The 27872-nt window shown below is 36.4% G+C and overlaps 1 protein-coding gene across 1 annotated transcript; it reads left to right on the top strand.

Annotated features, from left to right (window-relative positions):
• The first annotated feature begins 740 nt into the window (after window positions 1-740).
• LOC121418631 (visual system homeobox 2-like) lies at window positions 741-27872 on the top strand. Its single transcript, XM_041612607.1, has 5 exons — window positions 741-1925; window positions 14751-14850; window positions 18998-19121; window positions 26139-26313; window positions 26970-27872. The coding sequence occupies exons 1-5, from the start codon at window positions 1490-1492 to the stop codon at window positions 27470-27472; spliced, it is 1338 nt and encodes a 445-aa protein (XP_041468541.1). The 5' UTR covers window positions 741-1489; the 3' UTR covers window positions 27473-27872.

The following is a 27872-nucleotide window of genomic DNA, read 5'->3' as shown; positions in this document are numbered from 1 at the left end:
GAAGTATGGGATGTGTTCCCCTGCAACTTTGATGCCTCTTTTTCCTAACTATATTTTTCATAATAAATGACAGAGGTTTTCTTTTAATATGAACCATGCAATCGCAATCAATCACATTTTATGAAACTCATATAGAGTGAGTTATCATCATGTTATATCTGCCAAAAATATAACGAGAGTTCAATGCTTTAGCCATTTTAATTGAGATAAGAGTTAGTCAAATTATATAGACCAAACAATGTTGATACTTTTGTAAAAGGAAATTCGATCGAAAATCATGGATTACTTTGTCACCATTATATCATGGAATCCTTGTCACTAGGAATTTTCATTTGCTCCATCCGACATCTTAGAATGCTGATTAATTTTCATTTCAAAACTTCGATTAATCCACAGTGACTTATCACTTTTAAAAATAGTAAACAAATATTATAGCCCAATCATTTTGCCCTGTAAAACCAAAGAGTTCTTTGATATTATCTTACGTTTCGTGGTCTATTTCATCAGACCCTTTTGTCCACTATATACGTCGAATAATATCCATTTACGATGTGAATTACAGCTACATTCCCTAGCAGACGACAAGACAGACGTTCTCCTTACAATGCGCGCGCACCTCTTCGTCAACGGGAATAAAATTCTACGTCACTGGTATTTCATCCAATCAGCCGTCTCGATACGAAAACGTTGGCTGTACGAATCCGTCTCGGTTGATTTGTTAGGTAAGGCTGATTGACACTGGTCGAAAGAAAGAAAGGTAGCGGGGAGCCAGACTTTTGGGTGGGCTACTCCTTTATTCAACTTCAAACGCAATCATTAGCAAGCGATTAGACAATAGCTAATTACTTTCAAGTAGCGACAAACACCAATGCTACTCGTGTATTGTCCCGCCCCACAGTTACACTCGCTAATCGGAAACTTTGGAGAAAGGGGTGTTGACGATTACTTTGGAGTAGGCTACTTGGAGTCGAGGAGCTAAAGGATTGATGTGTGACTCAAAGACGGAGGGGGTTGTCATTAGAAGATTCCTCCACTCATCTAGAAATAGCTTTCCTGCCGCGAGACCACAATACCATTCCTCTTTCGATCACTCGCTATATAAATCATCTCAACTCGATGAGGTAGTGATTCTTTCTCTTCAGAGTTGTCCCAGCTACCACTCTTGCCATATCTTCACCACTATCTCTCAGAATTCCACTTCCGGATTTCCAGATTTGGCAGTTATTATGATTCTTTAATCGAGTGTTTTCTGTTGGCTTTTGTTGAGTTGTTGTCGAAACACACACAGCTGGACACCTTCTTGAACATGTTTACATCTTATGTCGAAAGGAAGAGAGGACAGTTATTATTCCAGTGAATCTTGATCATTCGTATGATAAGCTCTATCTCTTAATTTCATGAGAAATGTCGAATCTGTGATTCTTTAATCAATTTCTTAAAATTAACTAAAACTGAAACCCTGATACAGTGACTATAAGGGACTGTCAAAATGACAGGCGAAACGCTGACTTCGTCGACATCATCGATTACGCTACCAAGTAGTCATGGTCCACCTCGATTATCCGTACCCGCCGCGACGTCGCCTATTCATGGCACATCTCCTGGTCATCAGAGATCATCGTTCGCCATCCATGAACTCCTTGGGCTTGGTCGTCAGGAGCAGCCGAAATCACGGGAAATCATCCCATCACGACCGCTCATCTCCCCGCTGATGGCGGCAGCGGCAGCCAGTCATCCTGCCATGGCCAGTGTGGCGTCGTGCATACCCGGGTTTCATCCGTCCACCGCCTCGCTTTACTTCGCTGCCGCCAAGGCTTCGGTGGGCTACGACCACGCTGCCCTGGCTGCCTTAGCCATGCACAGTAGTTTCGTACAGCAAGCAAGAAGTCCAACTGGTCTACCCCCTTTGGCAGACTCGAGAAACGGTAAGACAAACTCCAAAATGATTACAAATAGATAGTCTAGATTAACCGATTGAAATTTCAATAACAATTTACTTTTCCAAATCTCAACATACTTTATGTCACTGAAATCATGTTAAATTGTTCAAATAACAAAAAAAAACATGTTCACACTTAAAACAATATCAATGGATTATTCAAGAAGGAGAGACTAACATATTTTCTTGCTTAACTGTCAAAGATCTCTGTATCATCTTGCAAGTTTGTCTCCCCGATACCGATGGAGAAAACATGATCTGTTATGTTTTATTCAGTTTACAGTGGTTGACAACGATAAAATCTGTTGGTTTCAAAAGGCTTTCAATTATATCATTACAATTATTGTTTATACTTTCGCTTAGGGATTGTTATTAACATACGACAGTGAATATATTAGATAGTATTAATGAAAAAAATACACTTTTTTTATTCCACATCAAACGATAAAGACACTGCCAATTTTTTTTTTTATGAAATCATATTCATATTCTAAATAACGAAATTTCAAATGTGAATGGCTTAAAGATAATACTATTATCAGTGCAAAAGGCCCTTGGTGTATTTTTTCCTCCATAGTCATATAGAAAGGTAAAGGCAATGTCATCTTCTACCTTCTTTGATATAAGACTCTCTGGGGATTGGCAAAACGTTTCCATAGTAACGGTTATAGGGAGAAATGATAATAACATTATTCACACTGCCACAATTTTGAAATATACTCCAAATCATTCTAGAATGTTTTATCTAAACAATAATTCCTATAAAAGAATAGTCACAACAATGGAAACATCGTTTAGATCTTATAGAAAACTTTCTCGTGCATGGCCGTTTCAATGAGACATTATTTCAGGTGTCGGTGTTGTTTCCTTAACACAATAAAAACATTACTAAATCAAACAAATAGTTTTGTTACTGGAAACACTTGTTCTTCACCTTGGAAATCTGTAAATCGTTACCATATAACAAAAAACTCGAATAGGATTATTTGAAACATTCTATTTGTGGAAAAATGTCAAATTTTACAATTCCTTTATTGCTTCAGAATTGAAACTTCTTAAAATTTAGAGTTTACAATAGATTCTAGGATTGTTATTTTTTGTAGCATCATTACATATTTATGAAACATCAGTTAAAAGGATACCTGCTATACCCTTCTTCGTAAGTGGTCGAATATTTTCATATTATTTTAAAGAAATTCTCTTTTAAACTTTTGTAATTTCAAACGAATTTGTTTAATACATGTTACGATTATGATTTTTACAATTGTTCCTTTCAAAATGACCCCCCCAAAAAAAAAATTGATTCATTTTTTTATTCGTTCCTTCATTTACAAATTCTTGATTTATTTTATTGATTGATTGACTCATTTGTTTACCATCTTTTATTGCTAAATCGGCATTATCAGTAATTTTACTGATTTATTTTCCACGGGCGGTATCTATCTTTTGTGGTATCGTATTTATGAGATCATGCATCGCAGTTATATTCTAGGGGTCCATTTTTCGTCGTGTTTATACCATATAAATGCAGTATTTTACAAGGAAAAATAAAGTAAGAGACCGTAGTAAACACGAGGGGGTTTATTCAGAAAAGAAGAAAGTTAAGCCCTAATTAGTGCTTGCTTATTATCTATCTTACTTAATTTTTATGCATTTTTAGTTGTTTATGATTACATTTCTTTATATCCAATCGCGTCTCAAATACAGATCGGGCACTGTCTCTCAACGATTTGCGATTGATCTGATTAAACGTAACTATATGGAAATCCATATCTGTATTTTTTTCCTTCAGGAAATTTGCAAAACCTCCCTTGTAAACAAGCACACCGAATTGTCAAGATAATGGTGAATGTATGGGTATACATCATATCTGGATTTAAAAAAAAGATAAATTTGCATGTTATGTTGACGTTGCTTGCTTTCCATAGTTTGTGGTTAATCGGATCAATCACAGATCTTTGTAAGACAGGGCCCAGGGATAAGAAAAAGAGAAGTATACACTTTGATTGTAACTTTTATAGTTTATATAGTATAATATATAGTTTGTCAACGACTTACTGTAACGACAAATTGAGAAATTGTTTTTTTTATGTTGCATGGTTCTGGGTCCAGTTGTACAACTGAAACAATTATTTTTTTATATAGATTTGTCAGTTTCCTGTATTTCTGTGGGTCTTTGGGTGCGATGATTGCAATATTGTATTCAGCCTTGGCTCTCGTTTCATCAAAGTTACTAACTATTATTGTAACTTTGTCATCCTGTCATCCAATGGTAGCTCTCCTGGAACCCTTAATTTTGATTGGCTGTTGAGAATGGTTGCCATGGAAGTGGCAAGGATCTTTTCTGCAATGGGGCCGAAATCTTAGATTTTGATGCACATGACTAATCAAGAAATATATTGACCAAATGACTACTTTAATGGACAACATAAAAAACATTATTTGGATAGGGGAGAGAGAGAGACGGGGCGGGGGAAATGATTAGAGACGGATGGGGGCAGAAGGACGTGTAGATGGTACACTGCAAAAACTCCGGTGTTGATTTAACACCAGCCCGGAATATATATATGTTTACACCAGAAAATTGTTTGGTCTAACACCAGAAAGGTGTTTGTACAACACCAATTAGTATTAAAACAGCAACGGTTTGATTCCAAGCTGGTGTTGTTTAGATACTTCTCTGGTGTGGACATATACAGTTTCCGGGCTGGTGTTAAATCAACACCAGAGTGTTTGCAGTGTAATTATACTTTAGAGACCATGCAAACGGACTCTTATTTTCATGACTTTAAGATATACTAATCATAATGGTCATAAGCCACAGTTATTATTATTTTTTAACTTAGTTTTGATAATTTACGTAAAAGGATTTTATAAAAAAAAAAAATCAAATATAGCAGTTTTCATTGTCACAAGCCACCGACTGGAAATAAATAATAACGATAAGTGTTATTATTTCAAAAAGTATAAAGCTACAAAATATCCGAAAAGACTAAATATACATTATATGAAAATCCGTCATTAGTACATTAATTTGCTTACGTACTTTGAAAACAGGGATTTACACTTCGAATTCTCTTGTCAATCAAGATAAATCCTGGGAGAGAGTTGGAACTATTTAAGTCGCTTAATACTTTAAGGACAATACTTCAAGAAATGGTAAAGCTTTCATGGTATAAAGTAAATTGTAGACTGGGATTGGAATAATCTAGCACTAATTCAATCAACGCATTCATTCCGCCTCTAACATTGACTGCATTGGTAGAAATCAAATTGTAACGATAGGCAAAGGACTAATTTTCAGCTTTTTGCACCAAGTGCTTATTAACGGGAAACATGATTCTCCCATGATATGCATTAGTACAACTGAAATGCAGTACAACATTACACAAATCTTTAAAAGCCCTTCCCCACAAAATCACGAGAAGGTTTTAATTGTATTTTCCTTTAGAATACGATTTGAAAAGTGTTGTAGCATACTCTAATTGATTGCCATGTTGAGGATTAGCTAGGGGATTTCATGTGGATGTATTGTGACAGATTGAGTAAGGCATATCGGTTATTAGCGTTTAAACAATAGAAGCCCTGCAGTGATAATAATTGTTAGTACGAGCTTTTTCAATTTGCTTCTAATCTCCAGGGTATTACGTGTGCATACAAAACCTTTACACAATTCCTTGCATTTTCTTCATCATCTCTCGATATTATTGAAATCGTATTCGTCCAGTGTAACCGCAATTTTTTTTCACTCATGGGTCAACCAGAGAAAGAAAAAAAAACAGCACTGCGAAATCGACTCAGTTTTCTGGAAAGGAAATTTCCTCATTTACTTGATATTTTCTAATTGAGTAAAATCTTGGTGTGCTTTAGTGCGCTGAACTTGGAATATGTGGGAAGTGTTGTGTGGTGCTTGCTAAGATTTGAGCACGGAGTCACCAGCAGTGGGGGTTGATTTGAGTAAGGGAGGGACGCAGGGGGAGGGTGTGTATTAGAGGGTGCTTTATTAGATTGGGATGCTAAGAGATGGGAACGAATCGTCGATTCTGAGGCCAATCATGAGATGAAATTGCCTTAGTGGGTGAATGTTAGAGCGGTATTATGGTAGGGTAACAATACAGAAGGCAATTAGTAAATGAGTAAACCAATCCAATTCGAATGACATGGACATGGTCTATATTTTTCACTCTTTTTCTCTTCTTCGGTTCTCTATTTTGAAATTGAAGATTGCAGCATAAAATTATTTTCCTTGTAACTTGAAAAGAAGGTGTATATTAATGAAATAGTATATTTTGGGGGATTTCATAAATTTACATTTCTATTTACCCACTACATTCTTTATCCTTTTTATCCCCCCCCCCTCTCTTCTCTCTTTCTCTGTTTCTCTATATCCCTTATCTGTTTTTTTATTCCCCTTTTATTTCCTAATCGCTTTTAAGATTCTCTTTGATTTGTTGAACAATTTACACAATGAGATAGTGATTATACTGACTACTTGTCATGACTATAATTATATGGCATAGTCTGACATTCATTCTCCATCTTAATTTTCCATTTCGCGTCGTAAAATAATTCTACCCAAACTAATTGTTAGTAGTTAGCAAGGACTGAATGTGAATGAAGGGATCAAAACTTCTATTCGATATTCCAGTACTTCGTATAAGAAATCGTCTAGAATTCTTTAATGGTCAAGGGAGATAATTTTTGTTCAACAGTTGGACCTTGTTCCACATTTGCTTAAAATTTCCATCACAAAACCATAAAACAATTTTCAATCGACAAGAGGCTTGATCTCGGAATAATTAGTTTGAAAGTACAAGAATCACTTCCCAATCATCTTCACCTTCTCCACCCACCTCATCCTCCTTTGATTGATGGATATGTCAAAGGTCGTCCATCATTGGGGTACTTAAGTGCGCAATTTTATTTTACCACCTATGTTGTGGATGTTCGATGTTATGTGTGAACTGCAGAAGTGGTCAATGACGCCGTTAGAACTAAACATCCCCGAGGGAACACACCGATCATATTTTCGTCACCCTTGCCACTCAATTTTGCTCATGCATGTAACCACAACACCATCATGGCCATAATCTTTCGTGTATATCTTTTGGCAAATATTCTGAGTAAAGCTAGTAATTTTTTTTATTTTCGCTAAGATCCCATTTCCATTAGACCCTCAACAAGAAATAACTGGAGTTAAATAGACCTGTATTGACTACCAGAAAGTGCTGAAAACATGGAAAATGTTCATTTCCTACTTGTTGTCATGGTGATCTGATGACCGGAAATAACGTTATTTACTACACTGATGATAATTTACCTACCAGAAATGTATATCACAACAACCATTTGAAAATGACCGGACGATACGCCAAGTGAAAATGCATTTATTCATCGAAAAAAGAAGCAATTGTCATCGTATCTATACCGAATGCACATCAATGCCTTTTTGTTTTTGGAAGCACCAGTTCTTGTAAATCGTGCAATATATATATATGTATATATATATATATATATATATATATATATATATATATATATATATAGCTATTTACCACAATGTATTAATTTTGTTCATTCGATTTTATTGCATTCTTTTATTTCATGAAACAAAATATATTTTCCATATGGTTTGTTCAGTGTACTTCATCGTTTGAATGTTAGCTTAAGAAAAAGTACAACTGACTGTAATCGCAAATAACTTTAACACTTTTAGTCTGCGTTTTGGTCTTTATGAACTATTAAAATGTTCAGGTTTTTCTTCTTTTTTTATGCGCGCGCGCGCTCGTGTGTGTGTGTGTATGTGTGTGTGTGTGTGTGGGGGGGCTAATAAGTCTTCTTTTAACTAGTTAATTTATTTTACTCATGTTGTATTATGTTTAATAAGCCCCGATGCTTTTAATAATTGTTTTCATATTTTTTTCATTTACACGGTTTGGCTGACAACAGACATTGTCCATGAATGAATTGTATAACTTGCCGTTATTGCTATAACCAAGGGACAATCCAAACAACTAACTTCATTTTCTCCAATAATGCCTTCTCTCTATCAAACCCAAAGTTTGGATCTATAATTGACAATCTATGGGTGCATTTCAGATGGTTTTATTTATATTAAGGCAAAGAAGAATCTCTTACTCGCCAGAAAATATTTTAGATACTATTTTGGTAATTAATTATCTGCATTATCATTTCAAGACATCATTCCAGTCGAGACACATTTATTTTGGTTTGCCATATAACTGTCGTTCGTAAAGTCATGTTTGCAGGTTTTTGAAACGGGTTTAGGCCAATGGTATAGATCATGTATAAAGATAACTATGATAACTCAAGGTTAAATAATCATATATGATGATGATCAGGTTCAAAACCAAGATAACGCTATCATGTCAATACATGAGTTGCTATTGCTTTGGTCTATGGGACATGTCGGAGCAGAACTAGTTCCTCCAAAGCCGTCACGCCAAAATATCTGCGTATCTTAAGGCGCCATTTTCTCCCACAACTATGTGAAGGCCAAGTGGCTCTCTTTGTGTCAAATATCCATCGTATTCTATACTAGATATGTAAGTGTTAATCCAGCCATGATAAAACGATAATTAGAGATAAATGAAGTCAGTTTGAATGCTAGCTCAAGCCGGGATCTTTCGATGAGTCTGTTTGTGGGCAAATAAGCTGAAGATTATGACCACAGAGACCATCTTAAAGGCGACAGTTATTTTGATTGACACTGATATTCACCTTAAGGGAAAGTCAAGATAATTGAGATCCCATACGACACAACGTGAAAGGTAGGATAAGTGGTCTGACTCAACGGGTAATCAAGTATGGAGTGGACATGAAGACTTGATAAGCGCTGTCAAAATACGTTTAAATATTCAATTTCAGTTTCTCCGTATTACAATTATCTTTGGACTTACAAGCTGTTTCAAACGTAGATGAAAGAATTGATCTAGGGGCAATAAAAGTTTCCCTTCGATTTTTTATAAATGTTCCCTTCCTCCCGTATTTGTTTCTTACTCAATTTCTTCTTTTCTTCATCCCCTTTTATATTTTTATTTCTTTCTCACTGCACCCCTCTCTCTTCAATGAAGAAGATGTATGCAGTGTCAAATGTTATGTCGAGACGGTAACATACCCACCATACCCAATGTATTTTAGTAAAATAGAAAGATAATCCAGTCACTTTGTATGTCCCACCTTTATCTCAGACTCTCTATCCATCTGCACACCCACACCCACACACCCTCTCTCTCTCTCTCTGCTGTTCCCTATTGCAGTTTATTTCACCTCTTTTTTTATGCATGTCTTACTCTGACAGTAGCCCTAAACTTTCTGTTTTATTCTCACTGTATTTCAAGAGGAGGGGTAACTTCTTAGAGGCTTATCTTACAGTGTCCTTTCCCTGCATGCCTTAGAATTCAGTTTAAGTGTTGTTTTTTTTATAATGATACATCATCAACATCATCATCTCTCTCTCTCTCTCACTCATACACATATGCATACACCCTCGCCCTATAATTCATTTCCTCAACCATATCAAACATTTGCTACAATTGAATTTACTATAAGCTTCCTAGTGATTGGATCATCTGAAAGAAGAACAGTTATATTTTCTTTCCTTACGTGTCCCCCTGAACAAATCTTTCTTTTCCCCTCTCTCTCTCTCCCCCTTCCTGACCCGCTCCGAGCATAAGATCCATTAGTAGCTGATCTTAATAACTGAGATAATCTCATTTAGATCAACTTAAACACATATGCACTCACGCTTAAGTCAAAACAAAGAGCGTTCTAAGTAGCAAAATTGTGTAAACCCATTACAGGCCGCGACGAGAGTAAAAAACGAGATTAAGGTGTCGTTGAGAAATGTCAATGGTTTCGCGGGCATATCAGTGCATCGACTTCCCTGCCTGTTTAAGGGACAACTCCACACCTGCCGTCTATACATAAAAGGAATTTATAAAGTATAATAGTTGTTCCAATGTGAAATAAATGTATATGTTAACATCTTAATTAGATAGCACTTGTCCTCTGAACTTCATAATCTGAATATGCGTAACATTGACTGCTTTGTTATTTCCGCTTAGTATTGTCTTTATCATAGAGGGTAGATAAAGTTTCAGAGTTTTTTTTCCTTAGTGCGTCACGTCTATTCTTCAACCCCCTCATTCATTAATCGAGAGACCTGCTGTTTTGGAGAGCCCCGCACCTGCAAGCATGAAACCCGGCACGGCGCCACCGTAACCAACAAGAAATTAAATGGCGCGCTTTGACCCGACAGTGGGTTGCGTGAGCATGGCCCAGTGTTGACCGACAATGCCCCGAAATTGGATTAGCGTCAAATGAAAACCATCAAGAAAAAGCTTTTTTTGATCCCACATGACACCTCCAACTGCATAACCAAGTTAGAAACTAACTAATAATATACAAGCACCACGGCCGCAGACAAGCATGCTTTTGCATGCAACACCTTGGGTTGAATATATGCACAATGTGTTGTGTACTCGAAAGGCACGTGTTTCTAGCGAGGAGTGACAGTTGAGAGAGGGAAATTTGATTAGGTGCTTCAGCCAACATCATCTTCATCCCCGCTTGACATCTCCAATCAAAGTCCTACAAATTTCCCCGCTCTACAAAAAAATAAAACCCCGTAATGAATACCAACTACCAAGTATTCAGTATCCGTTAGTTAGTAGATGTAATTTGTTGTCATGATTATTTCGTATACCCGATACTTCGATGTCTAATAAAATAACAAAGAACATGCAAAACTTGTCCAAATTTGTTATTAAATTCACTTTCCTCGTGGTACGCACCTGGGTGCGTGGACTGCACATACAGATTATCATTTGACTTTTTTTTTGTTCACTCAAATGTTTTATTTGGTGGAAAAGGGTAGTGTTCACGACATTCGTCAAATTGATTTAAGTTTTCAATAGCAAGATTTTTAAGATATGTTCTTCGCGATCTTCAGCTTACATTTACTCGAATTCCAAATAGATTACTTTAATTAGATTAAATATATGTTTTTACGATGTTAACTGTTGCGTTCGGAACATAATACATAAGAATTATGACATATCCAAAGGTGAAAAATACGAGAAAAGATTAAAAAAAGGATTAACTACTTTCAAGAACTCATTAACTTTTTTTTCAAAAAAGGTAATCGTGACAATCTCATTTTGGTTTTTCATGACTGCCCTATTTCACCAGTGATTTTTTTAAAGTCTTGAATAGTTCTGTATCATCATAATTATGAATTATATTGTGACTTGCTGCTCTGACATGATTGTATATGTGTGGTTATTAAATTTAACATTTTTTTATATCTCCCTGGGATAAAAAAGAGATGCGGACATTATTGAAAAAAAAATGTTTAACTTAATATGACTCGTAGGCAAGTTTTATTTGATATGAATACACCAGTAACATGGTGCAAAAACAGATTTGTGAATGTAATTTGATTCTTATATCCCTCAACGATCTTCAATTTCAGCGTCATGTTTGTATTATCCGATATCATATAAGGATACTCGGCCTTTTCGAGAGTCAAGGAAATTTCGACATAGCGATCGAGAAAGAATACTTTATTTTAATCACATGGAAATAAAAAAAACCTGTAATCCTTATTTCATCATGTTTTGAAAATAATAGAATACCCTATCAAACTCGTTAAAAACGACAGTTTCACAAGCTCATTTGTATTGAATGTAGTAAAAGCTAAATCTATTTGTGAATATATCATTATTTTGTTATAAGTACATGTATGCTGAGTTAGCTGAAAATAATAGGGTGGTATCTAGCCTGCATGAAGAATGGCCTAAAGATGCACATGAGAGGGGAATATTCGGATTTCCCTTTTTTGCTATAGGGCAACGTAACGAAAAGTTATGCCATCCTCGGCAATCTTGTAATTGACCTGTGACCTTGCTTCAGCGAAGATTTGCAGATAATCAAACCAATTTTGATCAATACCCTGCTTTTCTTAAATGACTTAAAAATATTCTAACATTTTTAGTGTTAAAATGGAAAAGTACAATAGTGAAAAGAGAAGGCAATTCTCACCTAAACAGATAGGGTAGCTTTACTTTTTTTAAATTTTCTTTTATTTCATTGTAGATGGATGTGGTCTTTTATCATTTTTTTTCAAAGAATACGAAAGCAGCCATGAGGAGAGAGTACTCAGAGTATACGAATTTTGAAGCTGGATGAAGTTCATGAGCCTACTTTTCTTCTCGAGATTTAAACATATTTGCAGCCCCCATACCTGTCGCAATCAAGGTCAATCGCAATCTCGACACATGGCCCTTTTCATATCTTTACAAGATTCGCACCACTCTGCACTCTACATCAGTGACATCACACATCTGTAAAAATGGCGCCTTCTCGTGACCCCTGCATAAAATGGCGCCGCTAACTCCAAAAAGTACAATCGAAAGTTTGCTAGGTGGTCTAATTGCCAAACGACCACTTAGTGCTTTCACCACTTCTATTCCACATTCTTTCCAATCCTGTTTTTCACACATTAATGGCCAAGAAGTCATTTCATGAGAAGAGATACTCCTAGAAATAGAATCGAAGCTCGTGAAAGAAGTAAAAGACTACATTGTCACGAGTGCAGAAGAAAGAGCAGACGTTCGATACTTCCCGCCGGTAGTATCGGAGTTTTTTTGGCGCGTCGCCGCACCGCTACGCTAACACTACTAACAGCCAATACGATATTGCTGCGACAATTTCGCCCAATTACCCCCACCTCCCGGGCAAGACATTTTATGCCACTGAAACATGTAGTGATAATTAGATTCTCTTCGACCGGATTTATTATTGAATTAGCTTCGAACTTGGTGTTTGGGTAAAGAGAAAAAGAAAAAGATTGTGATGCTATAGAGATAGGGTTGAGACTGTGAGAGAGTGTAAGGGAGTCTGGGGAATAGAAGACCAGGGAGAAGAAAATGAGAGTTATGGTGAGAGGAGAGGAAGAGTACACAAGCGGATGAAATAACAGTGTAGAAATCGAATGGTGGGAAGATAATGCCCAAACCTGATAGCGTGTCGAGCCACTTGTAGCGAATTTAGGACCCTAATCCGCATAACCAGTGGAGTTGGAGGCTCAAGTTCGCGCAAATTTCATCGGGACGCCGTTTTTTATCCTTATTCGTAGTGGCTTCATAACATAGGCATTGATTTCTGGAGTCCATGGATTGAGAAGACAAGTGATTCCTTAGTAATCCACTTCCGTCCTCCGAAACTAATCAATTTTAGGCTTTCCTTCTAATTCCCATATTTTTCGATGGGTTTTCCCTGGTTCTGAGGGATGAGAAGAGCTGTAGACGAGACGAAGAAGTTTTTAGCGTTTGACCTTTTTTCATTAATCGTTTCATGGCGTCCCCATCTTTGTTTTTCTCTGTTTATTTCAAATGGACGAATTAAAACGCGTTCGTCCCCCCAAATACTGAGAAATGCGACAGGGGTATCGGTTTGTACGATTTGAAAGAAGAAGCTTTTAACATTAATTAGAGTATTGGGCATGGGCTTCAGGAAGATGGAATTTTGGACTGCGTCACGCCGGTAGCAAACCCATTCGAGATGGCCGATCAGATTTCCAAAATGGTCGAAACGCGCTAATTGGCGTACGACGACACGTCCCAATATTCATTCCTACCAATGCCTACGCCAGAAGTTTATTGTACATGCGCGTCGCTCCCCACGACGAAAAAGAAACGCCACACTGCATGGAGGCTGCGGTCTGAGTGTGGTGTATGGGTAAAGAGAGGGACATAGTGAGACAAATACAGCGATTTCAGTTTCAGTAAGGCAATTTCGAAAATTAGCTCTCGTGCCGCATACATCGCAATACACGGGTTAGCTGCGGGCGAGAAAGTGATCTGAAGCTTCGAAGTGATGCGAAGAAATAAGAGCCACGATAGACCTCCCAGCCGAATCAATCTCTATGGGAGCACCGAAGTCCTCAGGCTTTATTTTCCACCTTGTTCTCTCACAACATTGCCATTTTTTTTAACAGTCGGGGAGGAGTGGGCTAGATCGTTGATGTCGAGTATCGAGACAGTCCCTGCCTGCCAAGGTACAATTCCAATTTGCCACTCATATCAGAATTTGGTCCCCAGTGACTGGGAATCGCATGCAAAAGTGGACTAATTCGATGTCAGATGGGTACAAAAGACGCAGAAGATTAATTGCAATCATCGGATGCGACAGGTACACCCTAGCTACTGACTGATCACATGGACGACACCACCAATGACCCACAATAAGAAATCTGAAAATAGGCTATTAACGATATTAGCCATTTCTGTGGAAAGAGAAATGGAGAGAGGAGCAGAAAGAACGAGAAAGAGGTACAGGGAGAGCATTAAAAGGAACATGACAGAGAGAGAGATAGAGAGAAATTGAATGACAGAAGAGAAGAAGGGAAGAAATTAGAAAGAATACTAGGGAGAGAGAAAAAAAGCGATGGAGAGGGTATGTAAAAAAAAACTGGTATTATGGGAAATATAGAATGATTATCAGAATGCAAATGAAAATACATAATTTCTCAAAGAACTGAATCAATCCATAATTGCAATTCATTATCTATCACCTCTATTAACATAATACAAGAAGCCCCTCAAAATCTTTGGTCTTTCTCCATGGAAATTATAACCCTGTACCCAAGCTTTTCAAAAAATAATATCTTAATAAAGCCCATTTCATATTCGAATTGAACATTTTAGAAAGGGGCTTTGGATATTTCTAAAGGCGATTTCTGACGAATGTTCCTTTTTTTTTATTTCAATCTCTTTATTCAAAATAGAAATATTGATTGAAGAGAACCATGAGCGGATATTCAGTCAACACTCGCCTTCATCTGTGAGTAGTATGGGAAAGAAGAAAAGAAAGAAGAGACGACACAGGTATGTCATTATCATTCGTATCAATATCATTGTCTATCAATATTTATTGTCATCTTTTCAATTTTCCATTTTTTTTTAAAATCTTCTTGCCACCCTTCCTCTCCATTCTCTAACCGTCATAAAATCTATACATTCATCTATCATGATTTTATACAGTACAGTACATTATCATGTTCTATTTGTCTGCCTGTTTCTACGTCACTACCCTGCACAGTATATTTGTGTTGCCCCCTTTCTGTTTAATAGCAGCATGCAGATTTATTTAGCAATCTATATTCAGTTTGCATTTACATTGTGTCCGATGAATGTATCATATTTGTCGGAACGTTATCTAATAATCAGCCCTAATTGTTTTCATTGTCTAATTTTGTGAAGAAGCAATATCTGTACTCGTGTCTGTTAAATAGAAATGAAGATCAATTAATCAGTTGCAATGAATGAAAAAAGGGTTATCACATCTGAAATCTATAGTATTCAAAAATTAAAGTTAAGTAAAAGGTATTTCAAAACTTGAATTCTATAAGAAATTTATATTGCATTGTACAATACTTTTTTACGATTCAAGAACAGTTTACACTTTACCAAAATAGCTTGGTCAACTCAGAAAATTTAGTGAAGTTAGGATAATAACACCAAACTGCAAAATATATAATTGACAACTTCGCTTTTTCTTTCACTGCTGGAAGCGAAATCATGAAGGAATTACTCTAATCTAGAGAAAAAAAGTTTTTCATGCACGAGCAAAAGATGATAAATTAGAACAGAGGGAGGAAACAACGGAGGTAATTTGATAGAATCCAGAGAATTAGGAGAAACAAGAGTGGAACCGAAAAATTAATATGTATAGGTGTTTGCAACATTGATGGATGACGCGTCCCGAGCCCAAGAAACAGACGATTCCCAAAACTTTGTGTTTACCTCCTCTGAGTAATTATCCTGAAATGTTTGCTGGAGAATGCTGTGAGTTAGTAACGTGATTTGAAAATTGGATAATTGTTGAAATGACATCCCCAAACATTGCGACCGTTAGAGAGTTGATGATAGAGAGGATAGCGGTCAAAGATCTAAACGCGAACGTTTGCTATGATCGATCTTACTTTGTCTCTTGCTGATTAAGTTGTTGTTTTCATCGGGTATTAAGCCCTCTATCTATTATTTTGGTATTCCTTCCTAGCTTCTAAACGATTAAATATAGAGTCACATATTTGTGTCTTATTTTAATCGTATTTTGTGAGAAGGTGAAAAAAAAACTTCCGGAAATTATTAAAAAATAGAACTTTTTAGTGGTATGAAATTGTTTTTCCATTTGCCTTCTGTCTAGCTGCAACTATTTTAAAGACCAAAATAATATGATGGTTAAAAAATTACATGAATATAACACCATAGAACATAAAGCAGCGCAAAAATAAGTTTAGAAGGGTTATAGGGTGGTTTTCGAGATATTTCTTTAATCACTATTTCTATACATCGCATAAATTGGCGTATTCTCCTAACATGCTATTACACTTAAAATGTTGTATTCTGGGCAATTTTTTATCCAATTGGGCAAATTTATTACCCAATTATTAGTTTTTATTACCCAATTTGGACAGATTTTAAACAATAGTTGTGTGAACAGTATGTTGCCCAGTGATGGTTTAAAATTGGGCCTTTTTGCCAAACCTTTTTTTTTAGTGTTAAAGAAGTATTAAACTGGTGCACGAGCTCTCCTTGTATGCCAGAACAAGCTTGCTATGAAACCCCAAAAGGAGCTTTCCTATACTTGTAAACCATGTTTGGCACCATTCCGAAGGTGAATGTGAACTTTCTCTTCTTTATCTAAATTACAAAGATAAGAAATGTTATTGAGAACAAGTCGAAAAAGATAAGCCAATAAGGGCTACTATATAAAAGGGTGATGGCACTTGTTTTCATCTTTTTCTTCCGTTGCTGTATAATTATCTTAATTCGATGGACATCGGTTTTGTAATGTATTCCCTGGTGAGATCACATTTGCTTTCAGTAAGACCCTTTTCTAATAAGATAATGAAATCAAACATCTTGATTCGAGAAGATTTCTTTTCTTCAAGGCTACTTAGGAAGGAGAGGCACGGGTAAAGCGCAGCTTCTTCTTTTATAACCTACCACTTGGGGAAATGCATTTGAAAATGATACTCCATCGATAGGTCACAAATGTCATTATTTCACCAATTAGATTCATACGATTGTCTGGATTTATGTGTAGGTATATACGTCGTTGTATCTTGATATATTCAGCTGATGGATAAAGCTACTTCATTATCTTCGTTAGATATCGTATCGATGTAAAAACACCTAATACCACCGCAACTTTGACCAGACATGCATTTCCCAGTACAGTCATTTAAAAACAAATTATTGTAAATGTTCAACTTGAAGGTTGAATTTACGCTTGTTTCAAAAGTCTCATGACCTTGAGACATAACCACTAATGGGGAAAAAACAGTGATACACTTAATACTGTGAAATAGAAAACAAAGAAGCTATAATCTGTATCAAACAAAACAACACCGAAAAAGGGTATTTTCCTAGAGAATTTTGAAACAAGTGAGTTTTCTTTGTTCTTATTTTTTCATGATAGTATTCGCCGATCTCCCACTTTTTCTAATTACAAGAAATTGAAAGCAAATCTATATTTGAACCCCTTCATTACAAAGCTTTGTCTAAAACGTTTACGTGGAATTGGAAAACATGTCATTGAATTTGATAAATTTAGATTTGTCTCCATATCCCCTTTACACTAAACGTAAACAAGTTCAAATACCTTTTTAGAATCTTTTTGTATTCATTTAATAGGAATTTTAATTTTGATTTTATTTTGCTTCAATATGCATTAACTTTATTTTAATCACATGAAACTGTTACAAAATTTGCTGATGTCACTACGTGCAGGCTATTAAACAAAAATAATCCAAACAGATAGAAATAGTTTACCGAGTTTACTGCTTTAACTATAGGATTGCATGTATAGGCTCAATAGTCCTCGCTTTTGCATCGCTCTTGTTTATAGATTAGTGGATGCTAATACTTGGTAATTATCGAAAATGAGGCAATGCGAAAATGGGCATGATCAAAATTTGGGTTGAGGCAGAAGGCAGATCATACCATGCAGAGCCGAGGAAATCACTACGGAATAACAGCAGACAACCAGCGGGCTGAGGCCCCGTGGCAAACGCGTAGCATCCGTCTACATCGTCTTGAAGATAATGCCAAATTATCGCCTGCGTACCGAGGTTGGCAACGCAGCTACGTTTTCAACCCCGGACCATCTGTTAAAATGGAAATACGAGAATTGCCCTCCTCCCCCATCGGGAGTATGTATCCTCAGTCCGGGGGGAGGGGCATCGAGAATTCATCAAAATTCGATACTTTAAATTTGAGTGATTAGTTGTGCATCCCAACCATGAATAATGGCGGGCGGATAGTTTACATCTTAACACAGGGCTACAAGAATGTCACAACGCCAATACTGCTTTTCCTTCTTAAAGAATTACCAATATTAGCTTCAAATAACATGCTTAGCTCACCATTAATGAGTGAAATCTATTCACATCAAACAAGAATGATCAAAATGACAGGTGAATGATGTCCATATATTTAGAATAATACGAATGTATATATATTTATTATTTATTGAAATATTGAATATATTTTTAATATTTATTTAAAAATATTTAAAAAGATATCCGTGTAAAGTATTATTTCAGTAGTAATGTTAACTATACTGATCAATGGAATCGTGCTTGTTTGGCTCGACTGGTCAGTATGTATCAAATAAGGTTAAAAGAAATCACAAGGCACTTTTTAAAAGTGTTCTTTAACTCATAAGCATGTTTGTCAGAAGAATGCATGGCCATTGTTTTTTTTTTACTCTCCGTTGTTTATAAATTATAGTATGGTCAGACCCATATATAATTGTGCTATTTGCTCGTCCAATTATTGCGCTTCATTTTAGTAACTTTTGTTGCAGTTGTCCTGTAAACATGAAAGTGCCGGTGGTTAGTAGATAATAAAATAATAAATTATATTGAAAGTAAACGGACGATCGTCAATTTGGATGAGCTGACCTGAATATCAAAGAGCGTCGATAATTGATTAATGTCAAAATGTTTTAATTTTTTCATTGCAGGACCATATTTACATCGTATCAACTTGATGAGTTAGAGAAATCATTCAATGAAGCTCATTATCCTGATGTGTATGCTCGAGAACTGTTGGCGCTCAAAACTGATCTGCCAGAAGACAGAATACAGGTAATAGTTTATTTTGTTACCTAATCTGTTAATAGGCACCCTTTCTTCCTCTAATTTCCATAATTCTTTGTCTTGATTGATAATGAAAACAGAGAAAATTTTAAAATCGTAATTTTTCCTCGATGCACTTTATATACAATGACAAAGTACAAAAATAACAAAGTAATGAAAGCATAATACTGTATGGGGTAACAAAAACGGATACACACAGCAACAAAGACAACTTTATGCAAACCAGCCTCATAACCATGTAAGAAAAGAATCAGAGGGAAAATTTGTTTTCACTTTAAAAGAAAAGAAGAGAAAGAAAAGGGGTGTGATTTTGACCAGTTTTACCTCTGGTTCCGCGCCTGCCCACCAAACATTAGATCACAAAAAATCATAAGCATTCAGACGTAACTTGGTAACACTTACATCCTTTGATATCAAGATTTTATTTATATAAAAAAGCACCCTAGATAATTATCAGTAAGTTCGGGGGCTGCATCACAGGGGGCGACCGTCTTCTATGATTTGTTTTTAAGCATGGAAAAAGAAAAATGGTATGAAATGAGAAGAAAGGGGATAAGAAGGAAAAACAGAACACTCTAAAAACACTGAGAAAATATTTACCCAATGTTGGGTAGAAAGGGAACATGCATGTTTGCTTGGTATTTCTTTTACCCCAAATTGGGCTATTTCAACGCAACATTGCGTAAAAATTACAAAATATTTTAACCAACCAATATGCATGTTCCCATTTTACCCAATATTGGGAAAACTTTTTTTTTTCAGAGTGAAGAAAGAGGGTCATAAAAAGGAGAGCTTCGGGTCGTTTAACTCTGTAATAACTATATTATTCAATTAAGATATATAACGTTACCTATATAGGTCGTCTTGGCCCATTTTATCGAAGTACACTTGCGCTGCATGCCCCTGAAGTAATGATTTAAGGGGAATATTTCCCATCAAAATGATCAAACTAGATTAAAAATCATCTCCAAATGACTGAAAATAGGCAAATTTTATACCCCCCAAAATATATATATATATATATATATATATATTGATGAGAAATATAACCGTAATTAACATTGCAGCTTGTGTTTAATGTTTTTTTTTTTACTAATCACGTTTATACCGTACGGCAGGGCTAACAAGCTAAGTTACAAATATATTCTAGAAAATGCGTTTTAGAATTTTTGAGGCATTTCCCATTTTCAACTTTAATGCTATCATACATCTCAATTGGATACACACTTTAAATACGGAAATGGCATGAAAGATATGTCATCTAATTTTACAATCAGATTTTGTAGTTTAGGGGCTTTTGAATTTCGAAATGGAAGAGTGACGGAGAGGAAATGGCTGTTGCCTCTAATTTCACAAACTCGAAACTAGTTTCTGCCAAGCTCGGGTTCTTTTTGCGCGTGATTGAAGCGGGTACGTCCCAAGTGACCAAGCCGACTCCTCCCCGTCGCTGACAGGGTAGCTATATAGCCATCCAACCCCGATCTTCAGATTTAGCGTTCCATGACAGGCTTGGCTTATTATCAGAGCACTAAGCTTTAAGCTGATTACTGGGTCTTAATTTCAAATTAATTATCAAAATGGCACAAAGGTGTATGTGTCTCTGATCCAGTTTTCTCAAATTCATTTCTCCTCTTCACAATAGATGTATACCATGTAGGCTTGTAAGGATGGCAAGGAGAATGAAGACAGGGGTGTTCACATTATCCTATCCGATCATAACTATTATGTACAGTAGTAAAATTCCTATCTGAAGGAGAGATTTTATCAAGATGTTTTCAAAATGGCAGACTGTCGCAGGAGCTTATACACTCTAAAAAATGAAGTGCTAATTCAGCTCTTAAAGAGCGTGTATAGTGACTGCACTACGGAGTGCTGATTTTTCTCGTTCAAATATGAACTAGACAAATCAGCACTCCGAAGTGCAGTCACTATACACGCTCGTTAAGAGCTGAATTAGCACTTCATTTTTTAGAGTGTAGCTCGGAAATAATATAGCACAATCACGATTGACCAACGTTCAGGATTGAAATAAATCTATTGATAGAAGGTATTATGATAAAGCATAATTTGACGAATGAGACTTTAATAATGGAAGAGTATTATGAAAAAAATATCTTGTTTGAATGAACTTAAATACACATGAGTAGACATACTGAAAAGTGAAAGCGCGGAGTTTCACATTATCATATCTAATTTAGTTGATGCATCAGTGAGCTTTCTCAGTCTATATGGATAATGAATTTTAATGGATGCAAACAAAAAAAAAGTCTAAAATACCTGTCATACATTGAATCTAATCTAAAGGATAAAGAAACATTAATTTATCGCAAAATACAGGGAAAATTGCATGTCTCTAAGCGCTTTTTACAAGTGAACATGCATGGGGTGGGGACACTGGGTTCCTAATTGTTTATAAAAAAAAGTAAGTAAATGTGTTTTCAAACTCTTTCTAAACTTTTCATGTCGGTATATTCCTAAGATATTCCGGCACTGAGATTTTCGATGAAACAACGGCTGCATACGATCCTTCATTCTTAGACGGAAGCTATATTGGTGATCAAAAAGGGGTATAATGGGGCTTTTATGGAGGTACAGCTCAAAAAACCGTCTTCTTTGAACTAACTAGATTGTCAAATATCGGAATTTTGCTTCTTTTGTTTAAGAAGCTGATTTATCAAAGCAAAACAACAATACTTCATCATCGACTATGATCAAATCGAATAACAGCTAATAACGCTATCCCCTCAGTATTAAACTATTGATATTTGGCTTTTTGAAATCACAAGTATTCAGAGAGAGAGAGAGGATGTCATTATCCATCGCCATGGTTACTAAATCACCACACATAACGATGGGGAATCGATTGAGATTTCAGAGCGAAATTGTTAAATTTACGATAGATTATATTGTTCAGATGGATGCAACTGATATGTATATATCTTACTGTATTAGTCAGAAATGACCTAGGTCAAATAGGAAATAATTATTGTAATGTGGTTTAATATCAGCTGATATGAATCAGCCTCTCTCTTATTGTCACTTTAAAGCATTTTAATTATAGTTTGTTCTAGGTATGTAACAAAGTGACAAAATGTGTAACTTAATTCTTCAAAAAGTGTGAACGTGGTTGCCCCGTTCCTATCAGGGATGAAGATGATGAGAGAAAAGATTGGATTTTAGCTACTCATGTGAAAGAAAGAAGGACGACTGATTGGACACTAATGCCTAATCGGAAGGATAACTAAGCGTTAAAGTTCGGTCACGCGCTGTGGGACTGCAGTAAAACAATTCTCTTCACTTAGATTCCGAGATGATTGGTACACCGCCTACGGGAGCCAAAGCTCGTCTCGTTTTAGAATGCCTCTGCCTGCAATCTTTCGCCTGGGAGTGACGAAAACGGTATAGAGGAAACGGAGACAAAAATGCAATTGAATTGTTTGCCTCGATCTGCAGGGCAGATAGAGATGATGGGAAGCCAAAAGCTAATCCCAAAATGGGGCGAGCGTGACGTACTTAATTTCCAATTTGGCACCTAATAAGACAAATGAACATTTTTCAGGTTGTTTGAAGAAATTACACGAAGTTGTGGTAATGAGGTTTGACTCCAGCGCTTGATTAACCCACTGTAATAACTCAACCTCAAAAACAATTTGATGTCCTAAGAAAGGAGATAGGAGCTAGAGTTCACCCGGGAAATCAACTCGGATCAACCGATGTTGTCACAGCTCCAACTCCAAAGTTTGCTTTTCTCAAAGACCAATTTATAGTCTTGCCCTGCGTCTAATTTGTTACAATCTTTTTCCCTCGAACCCGCATGGTTCGCCGACTGCTTTCATCCGCTTTCCTCCCGCACTGTTTGTTTATTATATTGTGTGCTCAGGAAAATTAAATTTGCAAATTTGTCTGTTTTCGTTTTCGGAAATAAATATGTAGGAGAGAGGTGGGGTTGGAGCGTAAGTATGGAAGCGCGAGTTTGGATTGATGTATAGAGTGACTATATGTCGTTGTCCGGCCTGAAATTTGATGTCGTGCTGGACAGGCACGTTTGGTTCGTTTGTATCTAGACATCGGGAAGCATAGAGAATGGATGTCTTAAGGGTGCAAATTAAGAATAATTTGATAAGGAGGTAATCCAGCAAGGAACTAAAATCTCCAAAACATGTCGTAAGAATCTCGCTGACAAGGTATACCTCGGAATTAAATCTCATCAATTTCAGCGACACGAACTGATTATTTTGAGTCGGACAATAGAAGAGCTCAACCTTTCAAAATTGACAGAATATCAATTACCATCGGGTCAAACCATAATGGCGTTGATAATCGAAGTCCTTCCTTGACCTTTACTTCTATAATTCTTAATGCTAGGTAATGTGGTCTCGTGGATATTATGATGCCAGGTTTATATTTCAGATCCCTGCTAACTGGTAATTTTGGCAAAACTTCTGGTGTGAATAACATCAATGATGAACATGATAAAATCCTTGATGCTCACAAGATTAATGTAAACAGGCCTACTAACGGGCCTGCATGACTAGTGGCAAACGACTATTATATTATCAAGTGCGCAATAACATTATGAATTATCAATTCAGACCCTCGCATTCAGCTTAATGTTAAATCAATAGTTTTGCACTTCTCATCAAGTCGAATTAATCAGGAGGTGGCGTACAGATGGGGGGTGGGGCTTGGAGCATGGACCCCCAATATTATCACGACCGAGAAAAAAGGGCGGAAAAGAACATAAAGGGAAAAGAAATGTTGAAATACGATATTTAACTCTGATAATTATGTCAAAATCTACAACAAAATCAGATTTTTTTGTATTGAAAAGATCAATTTTTGTCCTTGCTCGCTTCACTCATCTCGCTGCTGTTAAGAAATGTTGTCTCATGCCTACCCCCCCTCAAATTGTTTGGCTCAGTACGCTACTGATCAGAAATGAGTGTCGATTAATAGAATATAAAGTATACAGAGTTGTATCATCCTTAATGATAACGTCGATCAACTGAAAGCCTATGAACTTGCCATGATGTTCTGTCCAGCAAGGGTACATTCGTCATATTATTTTTTTCTGTTGTCCACACTATACTAAACCAAAAAGACTTTAAATATGCCACTTTAGAATACTCTATAGTTCACTTTAAGTGCTGAATCAGCGTTGAAATAGCAAACATTCATGAATAATTTACTATGTTCAGATGTTAGACATGCCCTCAATGATCATAGGGTGTGAGAAACAACTCAAACCGAGTGAAACCAAACCGTCACTTCACTTTTGAACAGCTACGGTGAGTCTCAAGAAATATAAAATCGTGCAATTAGCGATACGGCTCTCATTAACGTCTTTGTACTGCAGTGTTTGTCTGAAACATCTCCTGAATGGCCTGCTCTTAGCCGCCATATTGCCTGAATTCAAACATTCCTTCTTCGTGTCTGATTGGTTGGTCGATCATTCTCACTTGCCTTATACCATTCGTATCATTCTACTGGCTTGCCAGCAAACCTGAAGTGGCGATGTTCGAATACTAATTGGTAGGCAATTACGAATCCTGTGATTGCTTCTGTATTGATTCCTGGAGGAAAACCCGTGACAGCCTCAAAGACGTTTCGCAAAGTCGAACGGTGATGATCTTAAAAAATTCATGGATCTTGCTCCAAGCGACATCGCACACATGATGGTGAGCGAGAGCGACTAATTGATGCGCAGCTATTATACTGGCTTCATGCAACATTACGATATATGGGTTGCAATGGATTTCGTTTCAGCACGTAGTTTGTGTCAAGTTTTGCTTCAATTGGTCACTTAGTTTATCTTTTAAATAATGGAGGCAACAAAATTGGTTAGATACTAATGACTCACCAATCAACCTTTCCAAATAGTAATAGCAGCACAGGAGAGTGTTTTCAGAAAGATGTAAAAAATTACGTTGCTTAACAGCAAGTTCCGTGTTTAGTTATGTCTGAGTTGATTTCTTTCCTAAATAATTATGCAAGATACAAAGTAAGAACATACCTATGGTAATAGTTACAATAATAAATTAATTTGCCCTTTCCCATATTTTAAAAAGGGTAGTGACGTGTCCGAACACTTATTGTTTTTATCAAAATAAGCAAAATCTTTATGGAATCTGATAAACATTAAAATTGAAAAAAAACTTGAGGGGGGAGGGGGATAAGATGCAATTCGAAGTAAATGTCATTAAAGATTAAGAAAGAAATATGGGGCATTTGTTGCGTACATGGGTGCCGGTCATTAGTTCTGCATGTCACGTATTCTTGATTTTAGAACTTGATAACAGCAACGCATTAAACTCAATTATGGAACGTCCAAAGCCGATTAACTCAATGTGACATCATTGAGGCGCCATTTTGTATAATTCAGATGTCTCTCTATACATGTATGGTGAATCTAGTGATATAGTGAATGGGAGGGGCTTCAATTCATTTTCAGATGGGGGGCAAAATCATGAATGAACTTTCTAAAAGTGCTCGATCACACAAAACAAACAAACTCACACACACACACTCACCCACCTTCATACACCCACACCCACATGCCTATATATATATATAATTGTGATGAGCAAGGACCTAAACATTGCGTGGGTGCTTCAGTTAGTAATATATTGGCGAAGAAGCTCAAAAAGCATTGAAGCGGGAGACGTAGCCTGGATTTCTTCAACTTTTATTAATACAAGCTTTCGGCCATTTAGTTCGGCCTTCTTCAAGTATCTGAAGATGTAAAAGACATAATGGCTTTACATGTAATATGCATATATTTGGATTAATTTACTAAATAGAGGTATATCTTAAAAGAAGATGTTTTACATCGGTAATGTTTAATTAGGATTATCCAATAGCTATTAAAATCTGCGTAAACTTAATTAATTAAACCGTCCTTAATTATCTGTTTCCTTGATTAATATCTTACATTCTTTGTTGCATTTTATTTATCATTGATCCACGCTTTTACAAACCTTTCTTATTCTCCTTTCCTTTTCGTAGGTGTGGTTTCAGAACCGTCGTGCTAAGTGGCGAAAGAAGGAGAAGTGCTGGGGACGAAGCAGTGTAATGGCAGAGTATGGCTTGTATGGAGCAATGGTCAGACATTCGCTACCTTTACCCGACAGCATCCTTAAAGCGGCTGAAGAGGGGGACAGTTGTGCTCCATGGTTGTTAGGTCAGTATTCAGCATCTCCCTTGAAAAAAAGAAGTCAATGAATTATAGAAGACATTATGTAGTATTCTGATTCTTCCACTCTCTGTAAATTCGAACCTGAACTGATCTCCCTACTATGTCCATCCTATATATTGCCAAAAACAGAGGATGAGTCGTTGAACATCTTGTCTAAAGGTATTATTGTTGTTCGTGGATCAAAAGTTTGTAAACTTGAACCTCTAGAAAATTCAAATACAAAATAATTTATATCATAGGCCCTATTTGAAAATTTTCGAACGAAAATTTAGGAATTTCAACTTTTTTAATTTCCAGAAGTAGTGTTAAAAATCTTTGAAGGTAGTGTCTTTTTTTTTCTCTTTCTTTTTCTTCTGAAAAAATGGTTGAAATTTAGGTGGAATTATCAATTATCCACTCTCTTTCATGTAAATTAGATAACTGTTCAGGAAAATGTATCATTGTAAGAAGAGATATCATCGTCAACAGACAGTAAACGTATTGATCAATCGAAAAGATTGTTATTACAAACAAAGATTTGATTCACAAAATCTATTTTTAAGGTATTCTCGAGATAATTTTGTAGGATCGGTGATTGGTCGGTTCTTGTATTGTTATCTCTATACATATGGAAATATTCATAATGTTCTCTTCATTAACAGGTATGCACAAGAAATCGGTAGATGTCCCCGATGTGATGGGTGACGAAGAGAAAGAAAAGATTTACCGAGAAAGCAAGGGTAATATCACCAAGGAAACACGACATCAACAGAAAGACTCAAGTATGAGCGGTGCTGATGAGATCAGGACCAACAGTATCGCTTCGTTGAGAGCCAAAGCCCAAGAGCATAGCGCAAGAATCCTAAGCGGTAAAGGAACGGCATGTGCCACTTCTGCGGGATGCTCAGAGGCTGTATCGGGTAGGGACCATCATCCATCCGTGGATTCACGCCTTCCGAGCGGGGAGAAGAGAGACAGTGGGGTGTGGTCGGGGGATGACGAACAGGTCAATTGTTCGGCGTCGTCTCCTGATGGCCACGCCCATGGGCGGGATATCCAAAGAGAAGAATATCAGGCTCGACATGGTGATTGGGCATCGGGCGAATCTTCGTCCAGTGACGACAGCCACGATGAAGAATGTGAAGAAATCGAGGTCGATTCATGAACACGTGATGTCAATGCTATGTGACATCATCAAGATGACCGCCGATTGTGAATTAATATGTATATACTTGCCAAGTAAATTAAGAGAACAAATATGAATGATATAGCTTTATTGTTATGAAACAACATTATATTGCAAGACACTTTTATTTGTGTAGGCGCTTGGATCATTATTTTCTTCAATTTAGTATCGTGTCGTTCTTTTGGAAATATTTTCATATTCCGTCTCTTTGACGGTGTTTCTCCTTTAAGTAATTCTAAATTCTATTCATTAGAAGTTTCTGTCCCATTTCCACTATTACCTTATTTAAGAATCCTATCTAAATGTACTTTTTGATTTGTTGCTTTAAAGAAATAAACGATTTGTAAAAGCGTTTTGAAATAATGAACTTTATTTTCCT

The sequence above is a fragment of the Lytechinus variegatus genome, chromosome 7, assembly GCF_018143015.1.
Source record: "Lytechinus variegatus isolate NC3 chromosome 7, Lvar_3.0, whole genome shotgun sequence".
NCBI lineage: Eukaryota > Metazoa > Echinodermata > Echinoidea > Temnopleuroida > Toxopneustidae > Lytechinus > Lytechinus variegatus.
This window is presented reverse-complemented; position numbering and strand designations above follow the sequence as displayed.

Excerpts from the sequence above, each read along its gene's own strand:
- LOC121418631 (XM_041612607.1), top strand. The coding sequence starts at position 1,490 with ATGACAGGCGAAACGCTGACTTCGTCGACATCATCGATTACGCTACCA. Across the intron at positions 14,851-18,997 it reads AGAAAGAAGAGACGACACAG|GACCATATTTACATCGTATC; the intron begins GTATGTCATTAT and ends TTTTCATTGCAG. Across the intron at positions 19,122-26,138 it reads TGCCAGAAGACAGAATACAG|GTGTGGTTTCAGAACCGTCG; the intron begins GTAATAGTTTAT and ends TCCTTTTCGTAG.